The following is a 26,779-nucleotide window of genomic DNA, read 5'->3' as shown; positions in this document are numbered from 1 at the left end:
ATTCTTGACGTGTAGGATCTTCCCAGGGCAGCTGTTTTTATTCTGAAAGAAGACTTTTACAACATTGATAGCCAGAATATCCCATGCACTAAGAATATGTAAATTGTGCTGACATTAATAGGGTCAGCAGAACTGGTTGTCATAACCATTGACACTGCTGCTTTATTATGAGCCAATACCAGTTTGATTATGACAGAAATAAGATTCATGTCAGAAGACAAGGTCATTGTAGATAACCATGTTCAGCTATTCTGAGTTATAAAGCAGTTGTTGATCTGCATTTTTACTAACTCTTCACTTAAACATCACTGTGGTTGTGTCATGGTTTAGGATTTTTTAGCCATTTTTCCATGGAAAAGACTTGGACATAAACAGTTTTCAATATGTGTTCTGAGCAAAAGCTGCCTCCTAGGTGTTAGCAGGGCAAATCTAAACCAGCCAATTACTGCCCCTAAAAGTTTCATCCAATTCATCAGCAAATTAACACTGCCACCAAGTGACACCTACTCAACAATACCCTCTTCAGTGATGCTCAGTTTGGATTCTGCCAGACCCCCTTGGCTCTAGACCTTGTCACAGCCTTGATCCAGATATGCACACAAAAGCTGAATGTCAGAGGAGAGATGAGAGTAACTGCCCTTGACATCAAGGCAACATTTAACTGAGTATAACACCAAAGAATCCTAGCAAAACTGATTTCAAAGAGAAAATCTTCCAGCAACTGGAGGTCAGTCATCACTGAAGGAAACTGCATATGTAGGCAGCCTTTGAAATTTAAAAGGATCCGTCCATTTAAGGGTAATTGGTTGAATAGGGGGAGAAAATGTTTCAGTGTTTCTAAAGGCTACAAGCAGCATTTGGTAAAAGCCAAAGGAAGGTTAACTAAATGTTGAAACAAGAAAAGAAGTTTGTGGCCAAATAATGAAGCAGCACAGTGCTTAAAACTCCTGATGGTTGGTAAAGTGGAGGAGCAGCTGCATGAGGTGGTTGCAAGAAGCTTGTCCTATTTAGCATTTTAGGGCACCATCCCCAGAAAACAGCAGTGCACTGGCGGCTTGGGTCAATAGAGTGCAGAACACCCATATGACCTGGGAACAAATGTGGTAAAAATTATCACAACTTAAGGAAGCTACCAATGTAAGATGACCCTATAGTGCCATTCATCAGGTAGATGTCCCAAGATTAACTGCAGATGGACAAGTAAACTTATTCATAGTTCTCAAAGGGTAAAAATATTACAACTTAGTGCAAGTTGTGTTTCTGCATGAAAAATAATTTTATCAGACAAGAATACATTAGTGAAATGAGAGTTAGCAGTGATACTTTATGTGTATACACTACAAGTCAGTTGTTTATTCAGTTTCCAGCAATGAAAGACCTCAAATCAGTAAGGATCTAATGTATTCTTACCAGTAATGTTATGTCAGCTGTGGCTCAGTTGATAACACTCTCGCCTCTGCGTCAAGAGGTTGTGGGTTCAAATCCCAGTCCAGAGACGTGAACACATAATCCAGGCTGACACTCCAGTGCAGTACTGAGGGAGTGCTGCACTGTTGGAGGTGCCGTCTTTCGGATGAGACATTAAATGGAGTCCCCGTCTGCCATCTCAGGTAGACATAAAAGATCCCATGGCACTATTCAAAGAAGAGTAGGGGAGTTCTCCCCAGTGTCCTGGCCAATATTGATCCCTCAACCAACATCACTAAAACAGATTATCTGTTCATTATCCCCTTGCTATGTGTAAATTTGGCTGCCACGTTTCCTTTATTACAAAAGTGACGACACTTCAAAAGTACTTTATTGGTTGTAAAGCACTTTGAGATGTTTTGAAAGGTACTATATAAATGCAGATCTTTCTTTAATGCATCACTTATAGTCCAGAGAATCTGAATGGTTGCCTTTCTGCATTGAACTGCCAGGCAACAGATAACCCTGCACTGACCAGCAGACTTAGACACAGGACGCAAAAGAAAATTAATTAAATGGGCAGAAAGCTGTGCTGGCTATGAATTAGGTGCATTGAGCAATGTGACTGAATTCCTGATATGCTTTTTCCTTAGACAAAGCTCTGCATTGGGAGTGCTGAATCATAAAATCTGCTCATAGATCTTAATAATTAAAATTATTTGGCTTAAATGATTCACTGTGCTGATTGGTTTGCAACATTCAGGAACAAATTCCAAACTCTGTATATACCCAATGTCACTTTATTTTGGGAGGGGTTCTCAAACATATTAAAATATAGTGACTAAATTGGACAAGAAATAATCCATCTGAAAAAACCTTGATATTTCATTTGACAGATATAAATGAGGAATTTTAATGAGTTAATAAGATAAGAAAGTGATTTCTATTCCAGATAACAATTTAACTTGCAGGCGTATAAAAATCTGGTTACCTAATTTAATAGTTTAAATTTGCACTTTCAATCAGTCAGAACCAAATATTCACTTGACTGATTGGATATTTTGAATATTGAGTTATCTGCTGCCAGGTTATTAAATGGAGAAACAGATCAGCCAAGTCAAGATTACCATTGTTAACCTTTTATCAGCTTTCAACTCCTATAGACTCATTCACCTTTCACAGTTGATTGTGGATGTAAAGAAAATATAACATCCATGATGATAATTGTTTAGTTGTGTGTAGCAAACATTTGACTGTGATGTTTCCTTTTTTTTTCAGATCAAGTAGAAGTTAAAGTTGGAGAATATAATGCCATAGCTGACTCCCTGGAACTAATTAATGACACTCTTAGGTTTCAAGGTAGGACAAACACAGTGTTCATGTGATACCTGAGTTGAGTGTATAATCCCATTCCTTGTTTTTCCTCCTAAAATGTACTACCTCATACTTATCTCTGTTAAATTGAATCTGCCATCTGTCTGCTCATTCCCCTAACCTGCCTATATCTTCCTGCAGTCCTTACAGACTTTACAGTCCTCCTCATGGTTTGCCAAATCCCTTACTTTTGTGCCATCAGCAAATTTCAAGATTTTGTTCCCTATGCCCAAGTCTAAATCATTTATTTATAAAGAAAATAAAAGTGGATCAAACACTGACTCCTGGGATTCACCACTTCCAATTCTTATCCAATATAAGCAACACTCAGTTGCCCTCTTTGTTTCTTGTCCATCAACAATCTTTCTCTCTACGCTGCTATATTTCCTCATCTACCTTATACCTACATTTTTATAGCAAGCCTCTTGCGGTATACCTTATTGAACACCTTCTGAAAATCTATTTATGCTCCATTTACTGAATTCCTTTTATCTATCGAACCAGTCACTTCTTCAGAAAAACTCTTAGTCAAACACAACTTGCCTTTAACAAATCTGTGCTAGCTGCATCATAATATCATAGTACGTTACAGCTCAGAAGGAGGCCATTCGGTCATCATGCCTGTGCCGGCTCTTTGAAAGAGCTATCCAATTAGTCCCACTCCCCTGCTCTTTCTCCATAGCCCTGTAATTTTATTCCCTTCAAGTATTTATCCAATTCCCTTTTGAAAGTTACTATTGAATCTCCTTCCATCACCCTTTCAGGCAATGCATTCCAGACCATAACAAGTCTCTGCATAAAAAAAAATGTTTCCTTATGTCGCCTCTGGTTCTTTTGCCAATCACCTTAAATCTGTGTCCTCTGGTTACTGACCCTTTTGCCACTGGAAACAGTTTCTCCTTACTTACTCTATCAAAACCATTCATGATTTTGAACATCTCTATCAAATCTCCCCTTAACCTTCTCTGCTCTAAGGCGAACAACCTCAGTTTCACCAGTCTCTCCACATAACTGAAGTCCCTCATCTACCATTCTAGTAAATCTCTTCTGCACCCTTTCTAAGGCCTTAGCATCCTTCCAAAAGTGTGGTGCCCAGAATTGAGTACAATACTCCAGCTGAGGCCTGACCAGTGTTTTGTAAAGGTTTAGCATTTTGTCTTTAATTATTTCATGCATTTCTAAATACTCACTAATTTTTTCTCAAATTATGGATTCAAAGAGCTTTTCTACAACTAACAACTGGTATATAGTTACCATTTGTAGTCTTATTCATGTTCATGATGCTCTCATTGCCTAGCTAAATAAAACAAACTGCAGAGAAAATAAAAAAAACAAGGTAGAAAAAATGTGGTCATTATTTATTATAGTTATGCACTAACTTTTGGTTCAGAACAATAATCCCAACCAGTGTCTTGCTTGAGGACCACTCTCGAGAATGCTACAATAAGATGCATCATGCAGTGATGGGACACCCGTAATTCTCTACAGTATGCTACTGATTTTAATACTCTTAGAGACAGTTGCAAAGTGGAGGCCAGGCACTTTCCCATAGAAAGAGAAAAAAGAAGGACTCTACAACCAATAATAATCTATTTTAGTAGGGTCCTTTTACGTGCAGTATGGAAGTTGGGGTAACTCTACATCCTGAGAACCCCCTTGTCTTCTTTTATTGGAGACCAAGAAAAGGAGAGGGAATAGCACTGAGTTCCAGCTTGGTCAACATGCCACAGTAAGAATGTGAAACACCCAGCAAGTCTTTCAAGAATTATAGTTGATTGGGCGATAGACCAAGGAGTGCATTATAAGCATCACTGACTTAGTACATAGTGAATATTTCTATAATTTTCTGTCAAACACTCATGATTGGGTTTTCCAATGGGCAGAATGTTCTAGCTGATTTTTTTGGCTGTGCTATATTTGCTGGTAATAAACTCTACATACCAGTAAATAGAAGATCTGTCCAACCACATTACCCAATTCATCCAATCATTAAATCCTGCAGCAATAAATGCTGGCCTTGCCAGCGACGCCCACATCCCATGAACGAATACAAAAAAAAGGAATTTGTTTTCCTGCAGTCAGTATTGCATATTGGAGGGTTAATTAACAGTGCCACTGAGGAGAGGTCAAAGGTTTAATTTCTCATCCAGTCAATTCCTGATCTGACCTACGTTAGGTGGAGAGGTGATTAATGCAGAGTTGAGACAATGGCATCATCCTGAATAGGTGAAAGGAAAATCAGATAGAGATGTCTTTGCTGATTCCCTACATTGTGCATCCTGCCCAAAGAGGACAGTGATGAAAATTTGGAAATGGGCTTTCTGCCTGAGGAGCAGGACTTAAGCATAGTCTAGAAATGACAGGAAGTAAATTGAGGATGCTTGTCTTCCATTGGAGGGGAAATACACTAAGAAAAGGCAAGATTTTTACATTCTTTAAAAAAAATAATTAAACAGCAATACAACAGGAACGATCACAGTGTTAGAAATCAAAACACTTTTTGATGAATTCACTTATCTACAAAAGTTATATTTTGCCATTTTGGTTGTATAAATGATTTGTATAAATGTCATATTGAACAAGACTTTGAGTGAAGTTCAGTATACATCACATCACTGCTAGAATCAGAAGAAATCAGAGGTAGCAATCTGGGGTGATATTTTCTGTTCTCATCAGTAATAAAAGGCCCCCATTCTCCAAGACAAGTTCTTCAGACCAGACAGAAATATATGGTTCTGGGAACATTGCACACATCCTTCATTTTGGTGCCGGTAAAGGGGACAAATCTTAAAAAAAGAACAATTGGCCCAAAGACTCTTAAGAACCAGTGCCGGCAGAAAAAAAAACAAAAGAGAATTGGTGAAGCAATGACCAAAAAAACACAAATGTTCTTTAGGAACATAGGAGCAAGGGTAGGCCATTCAGCCCCTTGAGCCTGTTCTGCCATTCAATTAGATCTGTATCTTAACTCCATCCACCCGCCTTGGTTCCATAATCCTTAATAGCCTAACAAAAATCTATCAATCTCAGTTTTGAAATTTTCAATTGATCCCCAACCTCAACAGCTTTTGGGGGAGAGAGTTCTAGATTTCTACTATCCTTTGTGTGAAGAAGTGCTTTTTGACATTACCCCTGAATGGCCTAGCTCTAATTTTAAGGTTATGCCCCCCCTTGTTCTGGAGTCTCCCACCAGAGGAAATAGTTTCTCTCTATCTACCCTATCAAATCCTATAATCATCTTAAACAATTCAATGAGATCCCTTAAATCGTCTATATTCAACAGAATGCCCAATATCTTTTGTATTCTTGCCATTATCTAACAGCTCTGGACATCCATTTCACATGGGTGTGATTTTGAAATGATGTCCTAGAGGGCAGACTGTGGGGGAATAGTGTGCAGGATGCCCCCACCCCAAATGAAAACTTAAATGAATCTCCTGCCTGTTTGAAGTGCGCTCTTCTAAAACTGGAATTCTCAGTCCTCCAAGATTGTGTGTGAAGTAAAGTAGGCCAAGATCCAACATTACAGATTTTCGCCCACTTATACTTTTGTGCAAACGTCAGATGATCCCAATTGGAAAACTGTTGCTCCTGGGCTCCTGGCCCGGAAATGGGATTTCCATGTCTCAGTTGCTCAAGCTGCTTCCAAGAAGCTGAGTTTCGTCTTTCTTTTTCTCCCAATAACGTTTAGCTCGCTCTAAAACTCAAGTACATCCAAGACTTGAATACTACATGTTCAAGCTTTGAATACCACTCTGCCATGTCTGGAGAGGCTCTTCTAACACCTTTTTTGCACTCATGGGAGGCTGTCAGAAAACAACTTGTCACCAGATGGACCATCCCTCTCTCATCTTTAGGCTTCATGAATTTTGTTGTCTCTTTCTCTTTTATTGATACTTTTATGGCCAGTGCTCCTTGAAACTTTATTCTGCTCTTCCTCCAAATATGTTGTAAACAATTTTACAACACCAAGTTATAGTCCAGCAATTTTATTTTAAATTCACAAGCTTTCGGAGGCTTCCCCCTTCGTCAGGTGAACGATGTTTCACATCGTTCACCTGACGAAGGGGGAAGCCTCCGAAAGCTTGTGAATTTAAAATAAAATTGCTGGACTATAACTTGGTGTTGTAAAATTGTTTACAATTGTCAACCCCAGTCCATCGTTTTCACATCGTTCACCTGACGAAGGGGGAAGCCTCCGAAAGCTTGTGAATTTAAAATAAAATTGCTGGACTATAACTTGGTGTTGTAAAATTGTTTACAATTGTCAACCCCAGTCCATCACCGGCATCTCCACATCCAAATATGTTGTTCTACACGATGATGTTCATCCTCCCTAAATCCTCATTGTATTGAAATGAAGTATCATTGCACATTTTCCTGCTCTAACTTACTTTTTTTTCTACTACCCTAAAATAGACAGGCTCATTATCCCCCTCAATCTTTTCTTTCTTGGGGTGGGAAGCATGAAGGTGCCACATTTGATGCAAATTACAGGTCTTCCCCGTAATATGGCTAGAATACCATAAGACCATAACCATGAGATAGGAGCAGGAGTAGGCCATTTGGCCCTTCAAGCCTGCTCCGCCATTTAATGAGACCATGGCTAATCTGATTTTTACCTCAACTCCACTTTCCCGTCTTTTCCCCATATCCTTTGACTCCCTTGCTGATCAAAAATTTGTCTAACTCAGCCTTGAATGTATTCAATGACTCAGCCTCCACAGCTTTTTGGGGTAAAGAATTCCAAAGATTTATGACCCTCTGAGAGAAGAAATTCCTCCTCATTTCCATCTTAAACAGGCGACCCCTTATTCTGAGACTATGCCCCCTAGTTTTAGATTCCCCCATGAGGGGTAACATCCTCTCAGCATCTACCCTATCGAGTCCCCTCAGAATCTTATATGTTTCAATAAGATCTCCTCTCATTCTTCTAAACTCCAGTGAGTATATGCCCAACCTGTTCAATCTTTCCTCATAAGTCAACCCTTCCATACCCGGAGTCAACCTTGTGAACCTTCTCTGAACTGTCTACAATGCAAATATATCCTTCCTTAAATAAGGGTACCAGAACTGTATGCAGTACTCCAGGTGTGGCCTCACCAGCACCCTGTAGAGTTGGAGCATTACTTCCCTGCTTTTATATTGCATCCCCCTAGAAATAAAAGCCAATAGTCCATTTGCCTTCCAGATTACCTGTTGCACCTGCATGTTGACTTGTTGTGTTTCATTTACAAGGACACCCAGATCCCTCTGTACCGTAGCATTTTGTAGTATTTCTCTATTCAAATAATATTTTGCTTTTTTATTTTTCCTCCCAAAGTGGATGACATCACATTTTTCCACATTATATTCCATCTGCCAAATTTTTCCCCATTCGCTTAACCTGTCAATATCCCTTTGCAGACACTTTGTGTCTTCCTCGCAACTTGCTTTTCCACCTATCTTTGTATCATCAGCAAATTTGGCCACAAGACACTCTGTTCCTTCATCCAAGTCATTGATATATATTGTAAATAGTTGAGGCCCCAGCACTGAGCCCTGCACTAGTTACAGATTGCCATTTTGAAAATGACCCTTTTATCCCGACTCTTTGTTTTCTGTTAGTTAGCAAATCCTCTATCCATGCCAATATATTACCCCCAACACCATGAGGTCTTATCTTGTGCAGTAACCTTTTATGTGGCACCTTATCGAACGCCTTTTGGAAATCCAAATATACTGCATCCCTTGGTTCCCCTTTATCCATCCTGCCCGTTACTTCCTTAAAGAACTCTAATAAATTTGTCAGACACGATTTCCCTTTCATAAAACCATGTTGACTCTCCTTGATTGTATTATGAGACTCCAAATGTCCTGCTACTACTTCCTTAATAATGGATTCTAGCATTTTCCCAATGACAGATGTTAGGCTAACTGGTCTATAGTTACCTGCTTTCTGTCTCACTCCCTTCTTGAATAGGGGTGTTACGTTTGCGGTTTTCCAATCCGCTGGGACCTTTCCAGAATCTAGTGAATTCTGGAAGATTACAACCAATGCATCCACTATCTCAGTAGCCACTTCCTTTAAGACCCTCAGATGCAAGCCATCAGGTCCAGGGGACTTGTCAGCCTTTAGAGCCATTAGTTTACCCAGTACTTTTTCTCTGGTGATAGTGATTGTTTTTAGTTCCTCCCTCCCCTTTGCCCCTTGATTATCTACTATTATTGGTATGTTATTAATATCTTCTACTCTGAAGACAGATACAAAATATCTGTTCAATTCCTCTGCCAATTCCTTGTTTTCCATTATTATTTCCCCAGTCTCATCCTCTAAGTGACCAATGTTTACTTTAGCTACCCTCTTTCTTTTTATATACTTGTAGAAGCTTTTACTGTCAGTTTTTCTATTTCTTGCTAGTTTACTCACATAATTTATTTTCTCCCTCTTTATTACCCTTTTAGTCATCCTATGCTGGTTTTTAAAGTTTTCCCAATCTTCGGGCTTACTAGTAATTTTTGCCATGTTGTATGCTTTTCCTTTTAACCTGATACCATCCTTGACTTCCTTAGTTAGCCATGGTTGGTTCACCTTTTTGTGGAGTCTTTCCTCCTCACAGGGATATTTTTTTTTTCGAGTCATAAAATATCTTTTTAAATGTTTGCCACTGCTTATCCACCATCATACCATCTAATCTGTTTACCCAGTCCACTTTAGCCAATTCCGCCCTCATTCCTTTGTAATTGCCCTTATTTAAGTTTATTACAGTAGTTTCAGACCCAAGATCCTCGCTCTCAAACTGGATGTGAAATTCTATCATGCTTCTATCACTGCTTCCCAAGGGATCCATTACTTTGAGATCATTAATTAACCCTGTTGCGTTACCCATTACCAGATCCAAATGCCCTGTTCCCTGGTTGGTTCCCCGACGTATTGGTCTAAGAAACAGTCCCGAATACATTCTATGAACTCCTCTTCAGGGCTACTTTTGCCAATTTGATTTGTCCAATCTATGTAAAAGTTAAAATCACCCATGATTATTGCATTACCTTTTTTACAAGCCCCCCTTATTTCCTGATTTATATTCTGCCCTACAGTGTTGCTACTGTTCGGGGGCCTATATACTACTCCGATCAGTTCCCAGTTTGTGCTTCAGGAAAGGCTTACATTAAAAATTTTAAATTTTACTCCTGGGTCCTTGTAACAGGGAAATCCTTCCTTTCTGGCACTATTTGGCTTCCAACTGCCAATTTCTGAAATGGGCCTTTGTGCATCAAATGATTAAAAGTGGCAATGACTCAAGCACAGTTATCGGCCCTTAACAGCTGCTGATATCCAACATTCTGGCCTCTGACCCCCATGGCGCATCATGTTATAAGCACCAGGAACACCACAAAGATAACTAAATGAGTGGGCTCACATTATCAGGCGAGGGTAGCTCAGTGGAGTACAGGCAGATGCAGTGCCTGAAGAGTGGTGCTGAATCAGAACCAATTCATCTACCCCATACTGTTTGGTTTTTTAAAAAAAAGAATTGAAATGTAAACATTTTAAAGACATAATTAAGTAATGAATCCTTGTCTTTTGCCTTGTCAGACTAGCATAGCCTAGAGTATGATGGCTTGTGCCTTTTGTTGTTGGTTCTTGGTTATATGGCATCTTTTCAAGGTTGGCAAGACAACACATGTTTTGCTTCCAATACTGCTGTGTTTTTGTTTTGGTAATTTAATTTAATGGATTATGCTAAGTACTTCAGTGTGAAGAACAGAGGACAGTATTTTTCATCATCTTCAGTTGAATCTTCTGTTTCTGCTTTCAGGCGTTGAACCTCCAAAGGATAGAACCATTGTACAGCCACAACTGCGCAAGATTTCCCTACCGCTCTACAGTATTCTTTCTGCTCTGACTGTCTTAGGAATGTTCATGTCCAGTGCTTTTCTCTTCTTCAACATCAAAAATCGAAATCAGAAGTAAGGATTTTATTTAAACTCATAGTAGTATCATAGTATGATACAACACAGAAGGAGGCCATTTGGCCCATTGTGCCTGTGCCGGATCTTTGAAAGAGCTATCCAATTAGTCCCACTCCCCTGTTCTTTCCCCATAGCCCTGTAAATTTTTCCCTTCAAGTATTTATCCAATTCCTTTTTAAAAGTTACTATTGAATCTGCTTCCACCACCCTTTCAGGCAGTGCATTCCGGATCATTACAATTCGCTGCATAAAAAAATGTTTCCTCATGTCGCCTCTGATGCCATTGAAAACAGTTTCTCCTTACTTTCCGCTATCGAAACTGTTCATGATTTTGAACACCTCAATCAAATCTCTTAATCTTCTCTACTATAAGAACAATCCCAGCTTCTCTACTCTCTCCACATTAGTGAAGTCCCTCATCCCTGGTACCATTCTGGTAAATCTCCTCTGCACCCTCTCTAAGGTCTTGACATCCTTCCTAAAGTGTGGTGCCCAGAATTGAACACAATACTCTAACTGAGGCCTAACCAGGGTTTTATAAAGGTTTAGCATAACTTCCTTGCTTGTGTACTCTGTACCTCTATTAATAAAGCCAATGCTCCCATATGTTTTTTAACAGCCTTCTCAACTTGTCTTGCCACCTTCAAAGATTTGTGTATGTGCACCCCAGGTGTCTCTGTTCCTGCACCCCCTTTAAAATTGTACCATTTAGTTTATATTGCCTCTCCTCATTATTCCTACCAAAATGTATCACTTCACACTTCTCTGCATTAAATTTCATCTGCCATGCGTCTGCCCATTTCACCAGCCTGTCTGTGTCCTCCTGAAGTCTGTTACTATCCTCCACATATTTTACTACATTTCTGAGTTTCGTATCATCTGCAAACTTTGAAATTATGCCCTGTATGCACTAATATATATCAAAAAGAGCAGTTGTCCTAATACTGATCCCTGGGGAACACCACTGACTACTTCCCTCCAGTCTGAAAAACAACCGTTCACCACAACACTCTGCTTTCTGAACCTTAGCCTATTTTCCATCCACGCTGCCATTATCCCTTTAATCCCATGGGCTTTAATTTTGCTAACAAGTCTATTATGTGCTACTTTATCACATGCCTTTAGAAAGTCCATACACACAACATCAACTGCACTACCCTCATCGACCCCCTCTGTTACTTCACCACAGAACTCAATCAAGATAGTCAAACACAATTAGCCTTTAACAAATCTGGCAGCATCCTCTTCTCTAGTGAAGGCCAATGCAAAGTATTTATTTAGTACCTCAGCTATACCCTCTCCCTCCACAAGAAGATCACCTTTTTTTGTCCCTAAATGGCTCTACCCTTCCTTTGACTACCCTTTTACTATTATATGTTTATATAAGACTTTTGGATTCCCTTTTATGTTAGCTGCTAATCTATTCTTACACTCTGTCTTTGCCTCTCATTCCCTTTTGCAGATCTCCTCTGTACTTTCTGTATTCAGCTTGGTTCTCTGTTGTATTATGAACTTGATATTTGTCATTAGCCTCCTTTTTCTGTTTCATTTTAATCTCTATATCTTTAGTCATCCAGGGAGCTCTAGCTTTTCATATCCTTCCTTTCCTCCTCGTGGGAATGTGTCTACTCTGTACCTGAACCATCTCTTCCTTGAAGACCTCCCATTTTTCAATTACTGTTTTGCCCACCAATTTTTGATTCTAATCCACCTGTTAGCCCTCCTCCAGCTAAGTATTTTTATGCTTGGTTGTTCCTTGTCCTTTTCTGTAACTATTCTAATAGTTGAAACGATGATATTATGATCACTGTTCCCTAAATGTTCCCCCCATGTAACATGCTTCACTTGCCTCACTTCATTCCCCAGAATTAGATCCAGCACTGCTTCCTTCCTCATTGGGCTGGAAACACACTGATCAAGAAAGTTGTCTGTACACAATTCAGGAATTCCTCCCCTTCTTTGCCCTTTACACTGTTACTATCCCAGTCTATATTGGGATATTTGAAGTCCCCCGTTATCACTACTCTATAGTTCCTGCATCTTTTTGTAATTTGCCTGCAAATTTGTTCCTCTATCTCCTTCCCATTATTTGGTGGCCTATAGTATACACTGTTCCTTGGAAAAGAAACCAAATATAGTTACATAAGAAAAATTATTGTTAGAGAGCAATTGCAAGGTGTTAATCACATTAAGGGGTTCAGACAATATCATAAAACCCCAAACCTAGCTCAAATAGTTTATACCCCTTATCTGAACTGAAGATTAAAGCCCTGACATTGCTCTGGGGTAGCCAGTAATTTTCACAATAATATATTATGAAATTCATGGAGTTAGTTTTACTCAGGTCCGAGTTTTACTCAGGTCCGAGTTTGTGTATTTGCCATCAGCAGTCAGTATGTAGATTCTGACAGTAAGTGACCTCCATGTGATTGATGCTGGATGGCATTCATGCTGAAGAATTAACAATTGTCATGTAATCGCTGTGAATTTATTGAATGATATTGATTGAATGTGAACTTATCACCAGGAAATGTAATCACCATCATACATTCTAAATATTTAAACTACTACAAAACCATGTTGGAATTTATTCCATGGTGTTGAATGATGTCTTCACCACTGGATGAACTTATTCCCATGAACTGTCTCTTTGCAGTTTAAAGCTCCATGAAACATGCTGAAGAACTATCCATTTATTGTAAATAAACAAGTTATCTCACTGTGGCAGTCAAATATTCAAGCCTCCATTAGCATTTTAGCTGACATTATTTCAACTTGTTAAATATTTCACAAGAGAAACCACCTAACCTCTGGGACTAGAGGTTTTCAATATTAACAAATCAGATTAGTTGTAAGGCAGGACTGACTATTGCCTATTAGAACCAATTAATGAGACCATTATTTTCTCTCACTATTGGTTGCCCACAAACTTGAGGCAGAAAAGTTTTAAGATGTGTTGATGATTTCTGAGAAATGCAGTTTCAGGTGTGTTCACTTAGTGCTGATCCTCAAAGGAGCTATATGTAATGAATAAACTGCTAAAAACTTGCTTTTAAAAACATTTGATTTTCCTTAAAAGCATTTTCTGGGGCATGGCCAGCTATTGTCCTATGTGAAGGTTTGATTTTGTCTGAGACTTTTTTGAGATAAGGTGGATGTTCCTTACCTGGTTTTATTTGAATATTCCTGTCACTGTACTTGTGGATTTGCCACGGTTTGGAAATAAAATAGGGAGCGAGTTTGGAAGAGCGATGAGGTTTACTTAATTTAAAGAGTTGCTCTGAAATTTCCACACTTAGGATTTTATTATAGTGTACTGCTTTGTTGTGTCTGTGAGCCGTTGACCTATTCGTGGTTAAGTCATACAGCCTGTTATGTTCTATAATTTTGAAAGCTGTTTTCAGTTTGTTTACTCACTTGGGATGGAGGTTCCTGTCACAGTGCAGTAATCAGTGAGAGAGCCTGCACTATCTGTATTACTCAGGAAATGTGAGGAGTAACGTTAATAAACAATAAGAGTACAATAGACTTCAAGCCCCATACTGGAGATTGGCCAGTCAAGTCCACCCAAGAACACAAAATTTAGCTCGTGATTATTCCTCAAAAACCACATTTCGTGCATGAGTTTTTAAAGAAATTATTGTAACATTTTTTTTTTCCCCAAGAAACCAGCTAAGCTCAACCCTGTCCTCACCTGATGTTCACACATGCACTTTCAGTGGAGTCCAATGAACAACGGGCAGTAGCAAAAACTGACTGATTTCCCCCTCACTGGTCTGTAGCTGATGAGGATAATTATGACACCCCATTCTGCCTTGGATGAAATTATCAAAGTCAGCACAGATTAGGAATCAAACCGAGGAACCTTCAGGGACCTTTCTTGATTGTATAGCTCAGTTCCATACCATACAGTGCCTTTACCTACTGAGCCATCAGAGCAAGAGGAACTGAAAAGTCTTCCTTAACATGTCATCAGTAGTGCAATATTCTGTACTTCAATTTGTGAATCAAGCTGATTTCCCCAGTGAGATATTGCTAGTGAATTTTATTTCCTGGTAACATGTTGCTGATAAATACTCATAATACCACTGCAGACACATTGGGCTCAATTTTCAAAGGGTGGTGGGATGGCAGCGGGGGGGAGGGGCTCAATGGGTGCACGGCAAACCCGGATAATAAAATCTTACCATTCCCCATGTGATCGTGACTTAATTGGTGGCCCTTAATATAGCTTCCGAGTTTGCCATCCGAAAGCTGCGCAGTGGGCGGACTGTGCACCCGCATGACAGGCTGTCAGCTGGAGCGTCTACATTTAAAGGTTGTAAACAATTTTACAACACCAAGTTATAGTCCAGCAATTTTATTTTAAATTCACAAGCTTTCGGAGACTTCCTCCTTCCTCAGGTAAATGTTCAGGATCTCCTTGAAGCCTACGCATTTATACATATAGAACAATACATGGTGTTTACAGACTGCCCCTGCAACTGCCCGTTGCCAAGGCAATCACCGTGTTCAGACAGAGAGGTGTCACCTGCAGAACCCCCGAATACACATTCAACAAAAAAACAAACAGGGAAAAAAAAACAGAGAAGAAAAACAGAGAGAGGCAGAAACATCCGGAAGGCAGAGAGAGCCAGCAAATGACCCATTATATTAAAAACAGATAACACTTGTTCGCTGGTGGGGTAACGTGTAGCGTGACATGAACCCAAGATCCCGGTTGAGGCCGTCCTCATGGGTGCGGAACTTGGCTATCAATTTCTGCTCGACGATTTTGCGTTGTCGTGTGTCTCGAAGGCCGCCTTGGAGTACGCTTACCCGAAGGTCGGTGGCTGAATGTCCATGACTGCTGAAGTGTTCCCCGACTGGGAGGGAACCCTCCTGTTTGGCGATTGTTGCGCGGTGTCCGTTCATCCGTTGTCGCAGCGTCTGCATGGTCTCGCCAATGTACCATGCTCTGGGGCATCCTTTCCTGCAACGTATGAGGTAGACAACGTTGGCCGAGTCACAGGAGTATGAACCATGCACCTGGTGGGTGGTGTCCTCTCGTGTGATGGTGGTATCTGTGTCGATGATCTGGCATGTCTTGCAGAGGTTACCGTGGCAGGGTTGTGTGGCGTCGTGGACGCTGTTCTCTTGAAAGCTAGGTAATTTGCTGCGAACGATGGTCTGTTTGAGGTTGGGTGGCTGTTTAAAGGCGAGTAGTGGAGGTGTGGGGATGGCCATAGCGAGGTGTTTGTCCTCATTGATGACATGTTGAAGGCTGCGGAGAACATGGCGTAGTTTCTCCGCTCCGGGGAAGTACTGGACGACAAAGGGTACTCTGTTGGTTGCGTCCCGTGTTAGTCTCCTGAGGAGGTCTATGCGATTTTTTGCTGTGGCCCGTCGGAACTGTCGATCGATGAGTCGAGCGTCATATCCCGTTCTTACTAGGGCGTCTTTCAGCGTCTGTAGGTGTCCATCGCGTTCCTCCTCGTCTGAGCAGACCCTGTGTATTCGCAGGGCCTGTCCATAGGGGATGGCCTCTTTGACGTGGTTAGGGTGGAAGCTGGAAAAGTTGAGCATCGTGAGGTTGTCCGTGGGCTTGCGGTAGAGTGAGGTGCTGAGGTGCCCGTCTTTGATGGAGATTCGTGTGTCCAAGAAAGAAACTGATTCTGAGGAGTAGTCCATGGTGAGCTTGATGGTGGGATGGAACTTGTTGATGTTATCGTGTAGTCTCTTTAGTGATTCCTTGCCGTGGGTCCATAGAAAGAAAATGTCGTCGATGTATCTGGTGTATAGTGTTGGTTGGAGGTCTTGTGCAGTGAAGAAGTCCTGCTCGAACTTGTGCATGAAAATGTTGGCGTATTGGGGTGCGAATTTGGTCCCCATGGCTGTTCCGTGTGTTTGGGTAAAGAACTGGTTATCGAAGGTGAAGACATTGTGATCCAGGATGAAGCGGATGAGTTGTAGGATGGCTTCCGGAGGAAGCCATCCTACAACTACATTTAAAGGACCATTGTTCCAATGGATTTTGCTGGAACAAAGAGCAAGGAGATCCAATGGAACAGCACAGGGGCAAGGCTGCTCCAAGATTCAGTGATGCCTCACTTCAGCTGCTACTGGCCGGGGTGAGAAGGAGGAGGGAACTGTATTACCCGGCCGACAGGAGGAAGTGCCCTGCCTCTGCCACCAAGAAGGCCTGACTTGAGGTGGCAGAGGAGGTCACTAGCAGCAGCAACATATCACGCACCTGGGGGGGTGCAGGAAGCGTTTCAATGACCTAACTAGGTCAGCAAAAGTGAGTACACTTACTGATTCTCCTGCATTCCGTGGTGCACATCACCTCCCCTCCCCCAAACTCATTCTGCACTGCCAACATTATTCATCACATCACTCCTCACACCCACTTAAGGCTTATCCTCAACTTACCTACACTTCCTGAGCACTTCCTCACCTCCCCATTTATGACCCCACCACTACCACTCACTCCAGTCCTGATCCAATGTGATGTCTTTGTCTGATACTCACCCTCTGAGGCACCTCTTTCACGGTCAACCTCACCCAAAGCAATGCATTCATCGGCTGACCACTTCACCATCACTCACTCACATGTTTGTACTTTCTCCCCTTCCAGAAGAGAGCGCAAAATGCACGCTACAGGGCGAGGACTGGAGGGTGGGCCACAACTAATAGTGGTCCTCACAGAGGTGAAGGAAGAGGCCCTGCAGATCAGCCACACCATTGAGTGCCTGTCCATCAGGGACACCGAGAATGGCACCCCACAAACGTCTGGTGACACAACTTTAACATTCATCATGAACAACATGAATTGATGTTAACAATGATTGACATGTTGAACACATCAGTATGCTCATTGCAACATGACACAACTGGGATGCTGCTTAATATTGCCTTCTGTTCTCTTACAGGCCCTTCAACGACAGCAGTGACAGCAGAGGGCGATTCCTCAGATGACCTGCCGGCCTCTGAGTGCACACCGTCACATCTTAGCGAGCCATTCACCAGCGCAGATACTCACACCTTGGTGGGTCCTAGTAGTCAGTTAGTTAGGTTGGCAACCTGTGAGTCACCACACACAAGTGAGCACGAGCAGACACTGGTGGCAGGGACAGCTGTGGAGAGTCCGCGTCGGTGGGAGCACTCCTCTCCAGGCTCTGCTCAGCCGGAAGCAGATGTTGAACCCCGGGGGCCATCCTTTAAAAGAAGAATGATCGAGGGACAGCAGCATATTTGCGAGGTACTGCAATAGATGCCAGCTCACTCTCCATTATAGCACAGAGGATGGAGGAGTCCAACTCCTACATGAGTGGAATGGTGGCACAGGTACGTGAGGGAATTTCTGAGATAGTGTCACAGGGATGTGAGCCACTGTCTGAGATAGTGTAGCCCGTAACAGCGGAAGTGTCTGAGATAGTGTCGCAGGTAACTGCTGAAATGTCTGAGATAGTGTCGCAGGTAACTGCGGAATGTCTGAGATGGTGTCGCAGGTAACTGCGGAATGTCTGAGATAGTGTCGCAGGTAACTGCGGAATGTCTGAGATAGTGTCGCAGGTAACTGCGGAATGTCTGAGATAGTGTCGCAGGTAACTGCGGAATGTCTGAGATAGTGTCGCAGGTAACTGCGGAATGTCTGAGATGGTGTCGCAGGTAACTGCGGAATGTCTGAGATAGTGTCGCAGGTAACTGCAGAATGTCTGAGATAGTGTCGCAGGTAACTGCAGAATGTCTGAGATAGTGTCGCAGGTAACTGCAGAATGTCTGAGATAGTGTCGCAGGTAACTGCAGAATGTCTGAGATAGTGTCGCAGGTAAGTGCGGGAATGTCTGAGATAGTGTCGCAGGTAACTGCAGAATGTCTGAGATGGTGTCGCAGGTAACTGCGGAATGTCTGAGATAGTGTCGCAGGTAACTGCAGAATGTCTGAGATAGTGTCGCAGGTAGCTGCAGAATGTCTGAGATAGTGTCGCAGGTAAGTGCGGGAATGTCTGAGATAGTGTCGCAGGTAAGTGCGGGAATGTCTGAGATAGTGTCGCAGGTAACTGCAGAATGTCTGAGATAGTGTCGCAGGTAACTGCGGAATGTCTGAGATAGTGTCGCAGGTAACTGCAGAATGTCTGAGATAGTGTCGCAGGTAACTGCAGAATGTCTGAGATAGTGTCGCAGGTAAGTGCGGGAATGTCTGAGATAGTATCGCAGGTAAGTGCGGGAATGTCTGAGATAGTGTCGCAGGTAACTGCTGAAATGTCTGAGATAGTGTCGCAGGTAAGTGCGGGAATGTCTGAGATAGTGTCGCAGGTAAGTGCGGGAATGTCTGAGATAGTGTCGCAGGTAACTGCAGAATGTCTGAGATAGTGTCGCAGGTAAGTGCGGGAATGTCTGAGATAGTGTCGCAGGTAACTGCTGAAATGTCTGAGATAGTGTCGCAGGTAACTGCGGAATGTCTGAGATAGTGTCGCAGGTAACTGCGGAATGTCTGAGATAGTGTCGCAGGTAAGTGCGGGAATGTCTACGATGGAGAGAAGGCTAGCTGTTGAGCTTCAAGCACGGCTCACAGATAAGTCCATTCAGCCCTGACAACGGTCGTTCAGACTCAGGGTGAACAACATTCTGCCACCTTAAACAGGCTGGCAGTACTTTAGAAGTGGCCTTCCAAGTCATCACACATGTCCTCCAAACTGTTATCCAGCAGGGTGATGTGGGCCTGGCCCAGGAGAGGGATGATGGCGAAAGAGGACATGGAAGTGGGGACTCCACTCAAAGCGCTCCCACGTCTCACCCGTGGCCCCCCTCTCAACCAGTACCCGCAATACTGCCTCCTCTCCAGGTGGCCGAGTCTGCCCTTGCACAGGTGCGGGTGGAGCAGTCTTTGGCAGGGCCCCACAGGCTCCAAAACCTAGAGGGGTAGGCCAAAAGCATCTAAGCAGTGCAGGCATGGACATGAACAACCTGCCACTACCTCTGCTGCAGCCACAGGGGATGCACCACGTAGAAACAGTAGGAAGAGAAAGGCTAAGGATTTGTGATCACGAAGGGTATGCACAAGGGTGTCTGACAGACTGTCATGTTTTTCATTTATATTTGGTTTTTGTTAAAGCCACATTAAATGTTATCATTCTCATCACTACTGTCACTTCTTGCCCATTCTTGACTGGCTTTTGTGATGGCGCCCTTTCATGTGCTTCACCATGAACGACGACACTTGATGCCATCCAGTGGGTCACTTTACAGTGGGTGTATGTATAGTTACAGGACTGTTTTGTGTTGGTGGGGTGCTGGTGTTGGCGCTGGTCTTTCCAGGTGGTGTGAGGACTGGACTCTTCTCACTTTCTGATCTTATGAGAACCGTTCACATATGAGTGACTCCCTGGCCTCACGAGCAGCCAGGTGAACTGCTGCTCTGCCCATGGGTTCATCCTCCTCCTCGTCCTCCTCCTGTTCCTCCTCAATGTGAATGATGGATGTGGATGGTGGATGAGTGGATGGGGCCTCCTCAGCCAGTACCACTCTCTGTTGCACCATGTTGTGCAGGACACAACACACTACTGTAATGCGACCCACTCTCGCTGGGTCGTATTGAAGCATTCCCTCAGAGGCACCGATATCGCATCTTCAGCAACCCTATCGCACGTTCAATTATTGATCTGGTGGCGATGTGGCTGTTGTGTATCGTCGCTGATGGGGTTCCTCAGAGATGTCATTAGCCACGTGAGCAGGGGGTATCTCTTGTCCCCGAGGAGCCAGTCCTAAAGGGTGTTCGCTGCGTGGAAGAAGCCCGGGATGTTGGATTCCCTCAGAATGAACGAATCGTGCACGTATAGTAATAAATGTTCGATGATGAGTTTGGGTAATAATTCTATTTCAGGATGTGCTGCTGTTCTTACACTTGAGCATCTTTTTACAATATCAGCAGACATGCTCAATAAACTGCTGCCTCATTACTTGCATCATATATGTAAATGTGTGTGTATATATTTGAATGGCTTAACAGAGAAGTTAAGAATTCTACTTTAACTTGTATGAGAGGAAAAAATCAGTTTGTATTTTTAAACAAATTCATAAGAATCCAATGCATCATGCTCAGAGGACATTTTTCCTTTCTTCATATGAGTGTTGAATACAGTTTCTAAACCAAATTCATCAAGCATTTTGTCTCTGTGAAAGATAATCCACATCTAATGAATAAAATAATACATATACACAAATGCAAGATGAAGAAAGACTTTACTTTGAGGGCAATGTTTCAGTAAAGTATAATTGTAGCCATATGCCACATTTAGTTTAGCAATAGTTGTTTGCTCTCTTACCTGCAAAAAGAAACCACTGACGTATGTGCCAGATCGATCAGTGTAGGAGGACTTGTAGGGGCACTGATTTCTATCTTCCACAGTCCTGCATGTCAATTTCAGAGCTCCAAGTTCAATACCAGATAAGACTGCAGAGCTCAAGACCAGGAAGGATGCTTATCCGTGCTCCTACAATGAAAGGCATTTGATGGACCTGATGCAAATGTCAGCAAAGCGACTTTCTCCAGCAGGCTACCACCAGCTAAGTAAACTTTTTAATTTCTCCTCACAAATAAAAGACTAAAGCTATTTGTATGCACTATATTGGGAAGTGCTTTAGATTGAAACCACAGGAGTAATTTTCTGACTTTACACCATTTAAAGCAATGGTTGTAAACTCATACATTGTGTGCACCAGAATTGCGATCCCAGCGGATTAAGTCAAAAATGACCCCTTACTGCCTTACTTCACTCCCTAATCTCAAATTTATGTTCTCCTTTAGCTTTATCGGTAAGGAGGAACTCTTTATTCATGAATGCTATATCTCATTCTCACACAAGGCAATATACCTACATTTAATCTGATATGGATAATATGGGAAGGCACAAAACCCTCCAGCAGACAGTGAGATTAGACATGTCTTTCCAAAAGTGAACCTCCATACCATGTTTCAGGTGATTTTTTTTGTGTGATTTGTGTTTTGTTTAGTACTATTGGGTATGTCTGTTGTTACATTTCAAGGATTGTTTATGTTTTTTAAAAGATTATTGAACTATAGTGTTTTCATTTCCTGTTCTTTTGCATGTAAAACTGCCTTAATCCAGCTGGAAAGAAATTAAGTAACACATCACTACTGCAAGCAACACAAAGTGATTGTCTTGGCTGTATAAGAAGCGAAAAAAAGGAGTTTTCTATGAACATACTCTTGTGCACAAGAAAAAGTAATAGATTATTGTCCTGAAACTAGACACAGTAGAATGGTGAGGTCCATATTATTGTAGATGGGGTTTAGTTAAAAAGTTAAAATTTGAAAAATCAACAAGTGAGCTGTTCCAAACTGATATTGGATATTGAAGTATTTCCTGAGTGAATGACCTCAAAACTGATAACCAATGAAATTGCAAATGAGTTATGTGTACATAATACTTTCTATATTTCATTAAGAAACATTCCTTCCCAAAAAGAGTCATTTTGAATGGAAGAACATTATGTGTGATTAGCTATATGTTGTAAGTGAACATCTTGTGACATTGGTATAAATGGAGTGAGGATTTCTTTAAATAGTAAACTGATTTAATTGCTCAGATAAGTCTGTTTCTTTAATCATTATATTAATCGTGTTTTTTCTCATGTTGAGCAAAATTTGTTTGAAGGGGTATGGTAGTAAATTATCGTATTCCAAAGACAGTTCTTGTGAATTTTTAAACATTTTTGCCATGTAAAACTATTTAAAAATAATTCCAGTTTTGCCCCCTCTTCTACTAAAGACACTGACATATGCTAGATTACAGTTCCATAGGTGCTTGCAGCTCTCCCACATCTTGCCCAATTGGCTGTTCATCTGTGAGCCTAGATAGAGAACACACAAGACAGAAGCAGGCTAGTCAATGATGTGGGGGATCACAGCCAAGCCTATCATGTCCTCATTCATTGTTCACACATGTGATCTTTTCAGCAAGGGCCAGGAATGGTGACCCAGCCTGCAAACAACAGTATCTACACTTCAAAAGGGATCCTGAGTATGTGAAAGTAACTATATAAATGCAAGTTCTTTCCTTCTTCTTTCAATTGTGGACATAACAAGGCAGCCCATGATTTTGTTATTTTTCTCATTCCACACCTCCCCACCATGAGACTTGACCATTTAAAATGGGCATCAAAGGACAACAATCCTATTGCCTAGTGGGAAGGTATCCTTTAAAATTATATTGGTTTTTCTTCCTGCCATTCCATTGCAAGATATGCAGATCACTTTTGATGCTTCACAATCATGGGATTTAACACAAAATGACAAAGAAGAAGGTAGTATCCCAGGGAGATCAGATGGTGCCAAAGCTGGACTGCCCACATGTGCCAAAGTGCCACTAATCGTATCTACAGGCCCACACACAGTTACCTCGCAAAGATGAAAGAGAACAGTAACCCCAAGCACAGGTTGAGCAGAGAGCAGTTAGAGCTATGTCATCTACTGCAAGGAGACCAGCAACCCAACCTGCACCATAGGGACAACAAGGCTGGTGGCGGTAAAGGTCATCTCCTCCCTCAACTTTAATGCCTCTATCTTCTACATCGGTAGCATCAGCAAATTTGCTGTCCACAGATGTATCAAACAGACTGATGCATTGTTGAGCAGAGTCAAAACTTTCAACATCTTTTCCACTCAATAGCAAAAGGAGCATGACAGAGCTCCTCAATTCCACTGCATTGCTGCATTTCCCAAACTACATAGGGTCATTGATGGCAACCATATGGCCAACCAGGCAGCAGGTTCCTGCTCCTTCTCACCTATGCTCCAACGTAGGCATATCATTCAGGGTATGTTTAGGTGTGCTCATGCTTGCGAACATTGGCGCTGTGAAGTGCTGGTATGTTAAGCAGCATTAGAAGTGGCAGGAGACTGCTTTTCTGGGCCTACAATAATAAAAGAGAAACATATGCTACAGTGCTGACTTCAAGAGATACCTTGGAACAGTGCTTACATTGTAATACTGTGTATGATGTTTTTGTGATTGATTGTATGGCCTGTATGTGAGTGATTTAGTTGGAGAATAAAATAAAGAGCAGGATGGAACCCTTTAATGTAGAAAAGGTCTCCAAGTGCTTCATAGAAGGAGAGGAAGAAAAAAATAAAAGAACAGGAATAAAGAATCATGCACAAGCCGTAGTAGAGGAGTTAAGAGAGGTGACTGACCGTTTTGTCGAAAAAATGAATTTTGAGAAAGTTTTAAAGGCAGAGAGAGAAGTAAAGAGGCAGAAGTGTTTAGGGAGGGAGTTACAGAGAGTAGGACTGAGGTGGCTGAAGGCTCTGCCACCAGTATTGGGTGAGGGGAGGAGGGATGCACATAAAGCAAGAGTCAAAGGATGGAAGATTGTGGACAGTTAAGTGAAGCTTGAGGAGGTTGCAGAGCTAGGCTGAGGCGAGGCAGTATAATGATTTGAAGATAAGAATGAGGATTTAAAATTCAATGTAGGGAACAGGGAACCATTGTCGGTCAGTGAGGGTAGAGTGATGGGTGATCAGAGCTTAGTGTAGGGCAGTAGATGGATGGATTGCGTTTTGGATGATTTTGAGTTTATGGAAAATGGCGAATGGGTGCCTGGTCAAGAGTACATAGTTGAAATTGAGTCAAGAGCTGATAGTTTTTGTCTTCCTAGTGTATAGTAGGGTGAAATTTTGATTCATCTATGACTTACTGTCAGCCAGGCAGTCTGATAGCACAGAGGTGGTTGAGGGGTCAAGAAAACTTATGTGAAAGTAGAGCTTATTGTTATCAGCAAAGAGACAAATAGAAAGAAGAAAAAATAGTGGAAAAACACAGAAAACAGGACAAGCCATAGCAAATGTTCAGGTTTTTTTTTGGAGTTGTGGTTTAATTTTTTTTTACCTTTAAGGTTAATATTACAGTAATATTGGGCTCAATTTTAGAACGGAGCCAGGAAGGGGGTGGGGAGTCAAATTGAGGTCGGAAAACCCACTAGTATGGGTTTCCCGGACGTCCTTACGATTTTGACATAAGGAGGTCTTTTTTTTTGTCAGTTTCCCGACGTCTTCCTGAAGATGCCCTCTCCCTGACAGGTCTCCCATCCGACTGACCGGCTGATTGACAAGCTGGTGTCAGTTGGACGGGAGACCTGCCAGGGAGAGGACGTCTTCAGGTAAGTCTGCAGGTAAGTCTTTGTTTGTCTGGATGGGGGGGCATGGGTGGGCACAGGTTGGTACGGGGTCGGGAGTCATGGGAGGATGGGGGTGTCGGCATCGGGGGTCATCACGTGGGTTTGCGATCGTTGAGGGGGAGGATCAGAGGATCAGAGTGGCGGAACGATCGGGGGTAGGAGGATCGGAGTAAGAGGAGGATCAGGGTCAGGGTCGGGGTCCGCGGTCGGGGGTCCGCAATCGGGATTGGGGGGGTCTGCGATTGGGGGTCGGGGATCCGCGATCGTTGGGGGGTCGGTGCAGGTAGGCTTGTTGGGCATGGGGGAAGCACTCCTGCTCCTCCAGTCACACAAGCTGTGCCTTTCTAAACACCTTTCTGTTGTCTCGGGCCTTTTCGCCTCCGTTTATGAGGCATAAAACAGAAGGCCCTGGAATCCCGGTCCCTCGGGGTTGAAATCGGGAAGTCCGGAAAATGGACGCCCAAAGCCTCCTTGAAAGGTTTTAAGGCCCAATCCGCCCCCTGGGAGCGGGCTGGTCGCCTGCCCCACTTCCCGCCCTGGTGAAAACTGGAAATGGGATGGTTGGGGGCGGGGCTGAAATGGTGGCAATTTTCAATGCCTCCCCCCCCCCCCTTCCCCCAACCCACCCATTTTTCAATGTTAAAATTGAGCCCATTATCTCAGTATTTCATTGCTATATAGGCCTCCATTTTAGCACCCGCTATCGGGTGCATTCCTGGCGGGGGGGCTCCGAAAATCGGGGAATCCTGGAGTGGGTCTGGAGCCCGGCTCCAACCCGCCCACTTCTGGGTTCCCCACAGACGCGCCAACGTGCACGCGCAGCCTCCGCATGTGGGACTCCCACAGGCAATTAAAGCCTTAAGACGATTTACATTGCTATTTCAGGTCATTAACAGACCTGATTAAGGGAATATGTCTGGAGGGGTGGGATTTTAGAAACAACTGGGACTGTTTTCCGTACTGGGGGAAACACTCCCAGTTGAAATGGACGTGTTGCAGCTATCAGCCTGTGGCAGCTGCAAAGGTCCATTTGACAGGTGGGGGGGAGACCCTCACTCATTGCAGGAGGCCACTCTGTCACTTGGGACAAAATTTGGCCTCCACCACCCTCCTCCTGACAATCAAATGCACCAACTTGCTCACTTACCCCGGGGTCCAGAGACATGTACCTACCTTGCGGACCCCCTCAGATGTACACCTTCCGGATGGGGGCCGCCGTAGCTGCAGTCATGACCTCCTCGGTGGGCGAACAGCATCACCAGCCTCGCCGGCCAAGCCGTCCACCTCTGACACGTGGAGCTCCACAACACAGTGCTGTGACACATCCACCTGTACAGCAGGAGGGAGAGCAACCGCAGAGAGAGATGAGTCGCAGGGAGCACTACCCTCGCCACAGGGTCCACAGACCGAGGCTCAACTTCCTGGACCTCTCTGAGCAGCAGTACACACGGAGGCTCAGAGTCACTCGACATGTAGTCGTGGACATCTGCAGCCTCCTTGATGCTGAGCTGCTCCCGGCTGGCCTGAGCACCATCTTCTTACCTGTCGCTGTCAACGTCACCACTGCCCTCAACAACTTCTCCTCCACATCCTTCCAGGGTGCCACCGGGGACATCGCCGACGTCTCTCAGTCGTCTTTTTTTTTTTATTCGTTCACGGGATGTGGGCGTCGCTGGCGAGGCCAGCATTTATTGCCCATCCCTAATTGCCCTCGAGAAGGTGGTGGTGAGCCGCCTTCTTGAACCGCTGCAGTCCGTGTGGTGACGGTTCTCCCACAGTGCTGTTAGGAAGGGAGTTCCAGGATTTTGACCCAGCGACAATGAAGGAACGGCGATATATTTCCAAGTCGGGATGGTGTGTGACTT

General features: G+C 43.0%; 1 protein-coding gene across 1 annotated transcript in view; it reads left to right on the top strand.

Annotated features, from left to right (window-relative positions):
* gabbr2 (gamma-aminobutyric acid (GABA) B receptor, 2) overlaps positions 1–26,779 on the top strand; it is a 971,826-nt gene that overhangs the window by 759,853 nt on the left and 185,194 nt on the right. The window contains 2 exon segments of the mRNA XM_068004534.1: positions 2,686–2,766; positions 10,581–10,731. Of these exon segments, the coding sequence (XP_067860635.1) occupies positions 2,686–2,766; positions 10,581–10,731 (232 nt within the window).

The sequence above is a fragment of the Heptranchias perlo genome, chromosome 2 (assembly GCF_035084215.1).
Source record: "Heptranchias perlo isolate sHepPer1 chromosome 2, sHepPer1.hap1, whole genome shotgun sequence".
NCBI lineage: Eukaryota > Metazoa > Chordata > Chondrichthyes > Hexanchiformes > Hexanchidae > Heptranchias > Heptranchias perlo.
This window is presented reverse-complemented; position numbering and strand designations above follow the sequence as displayed.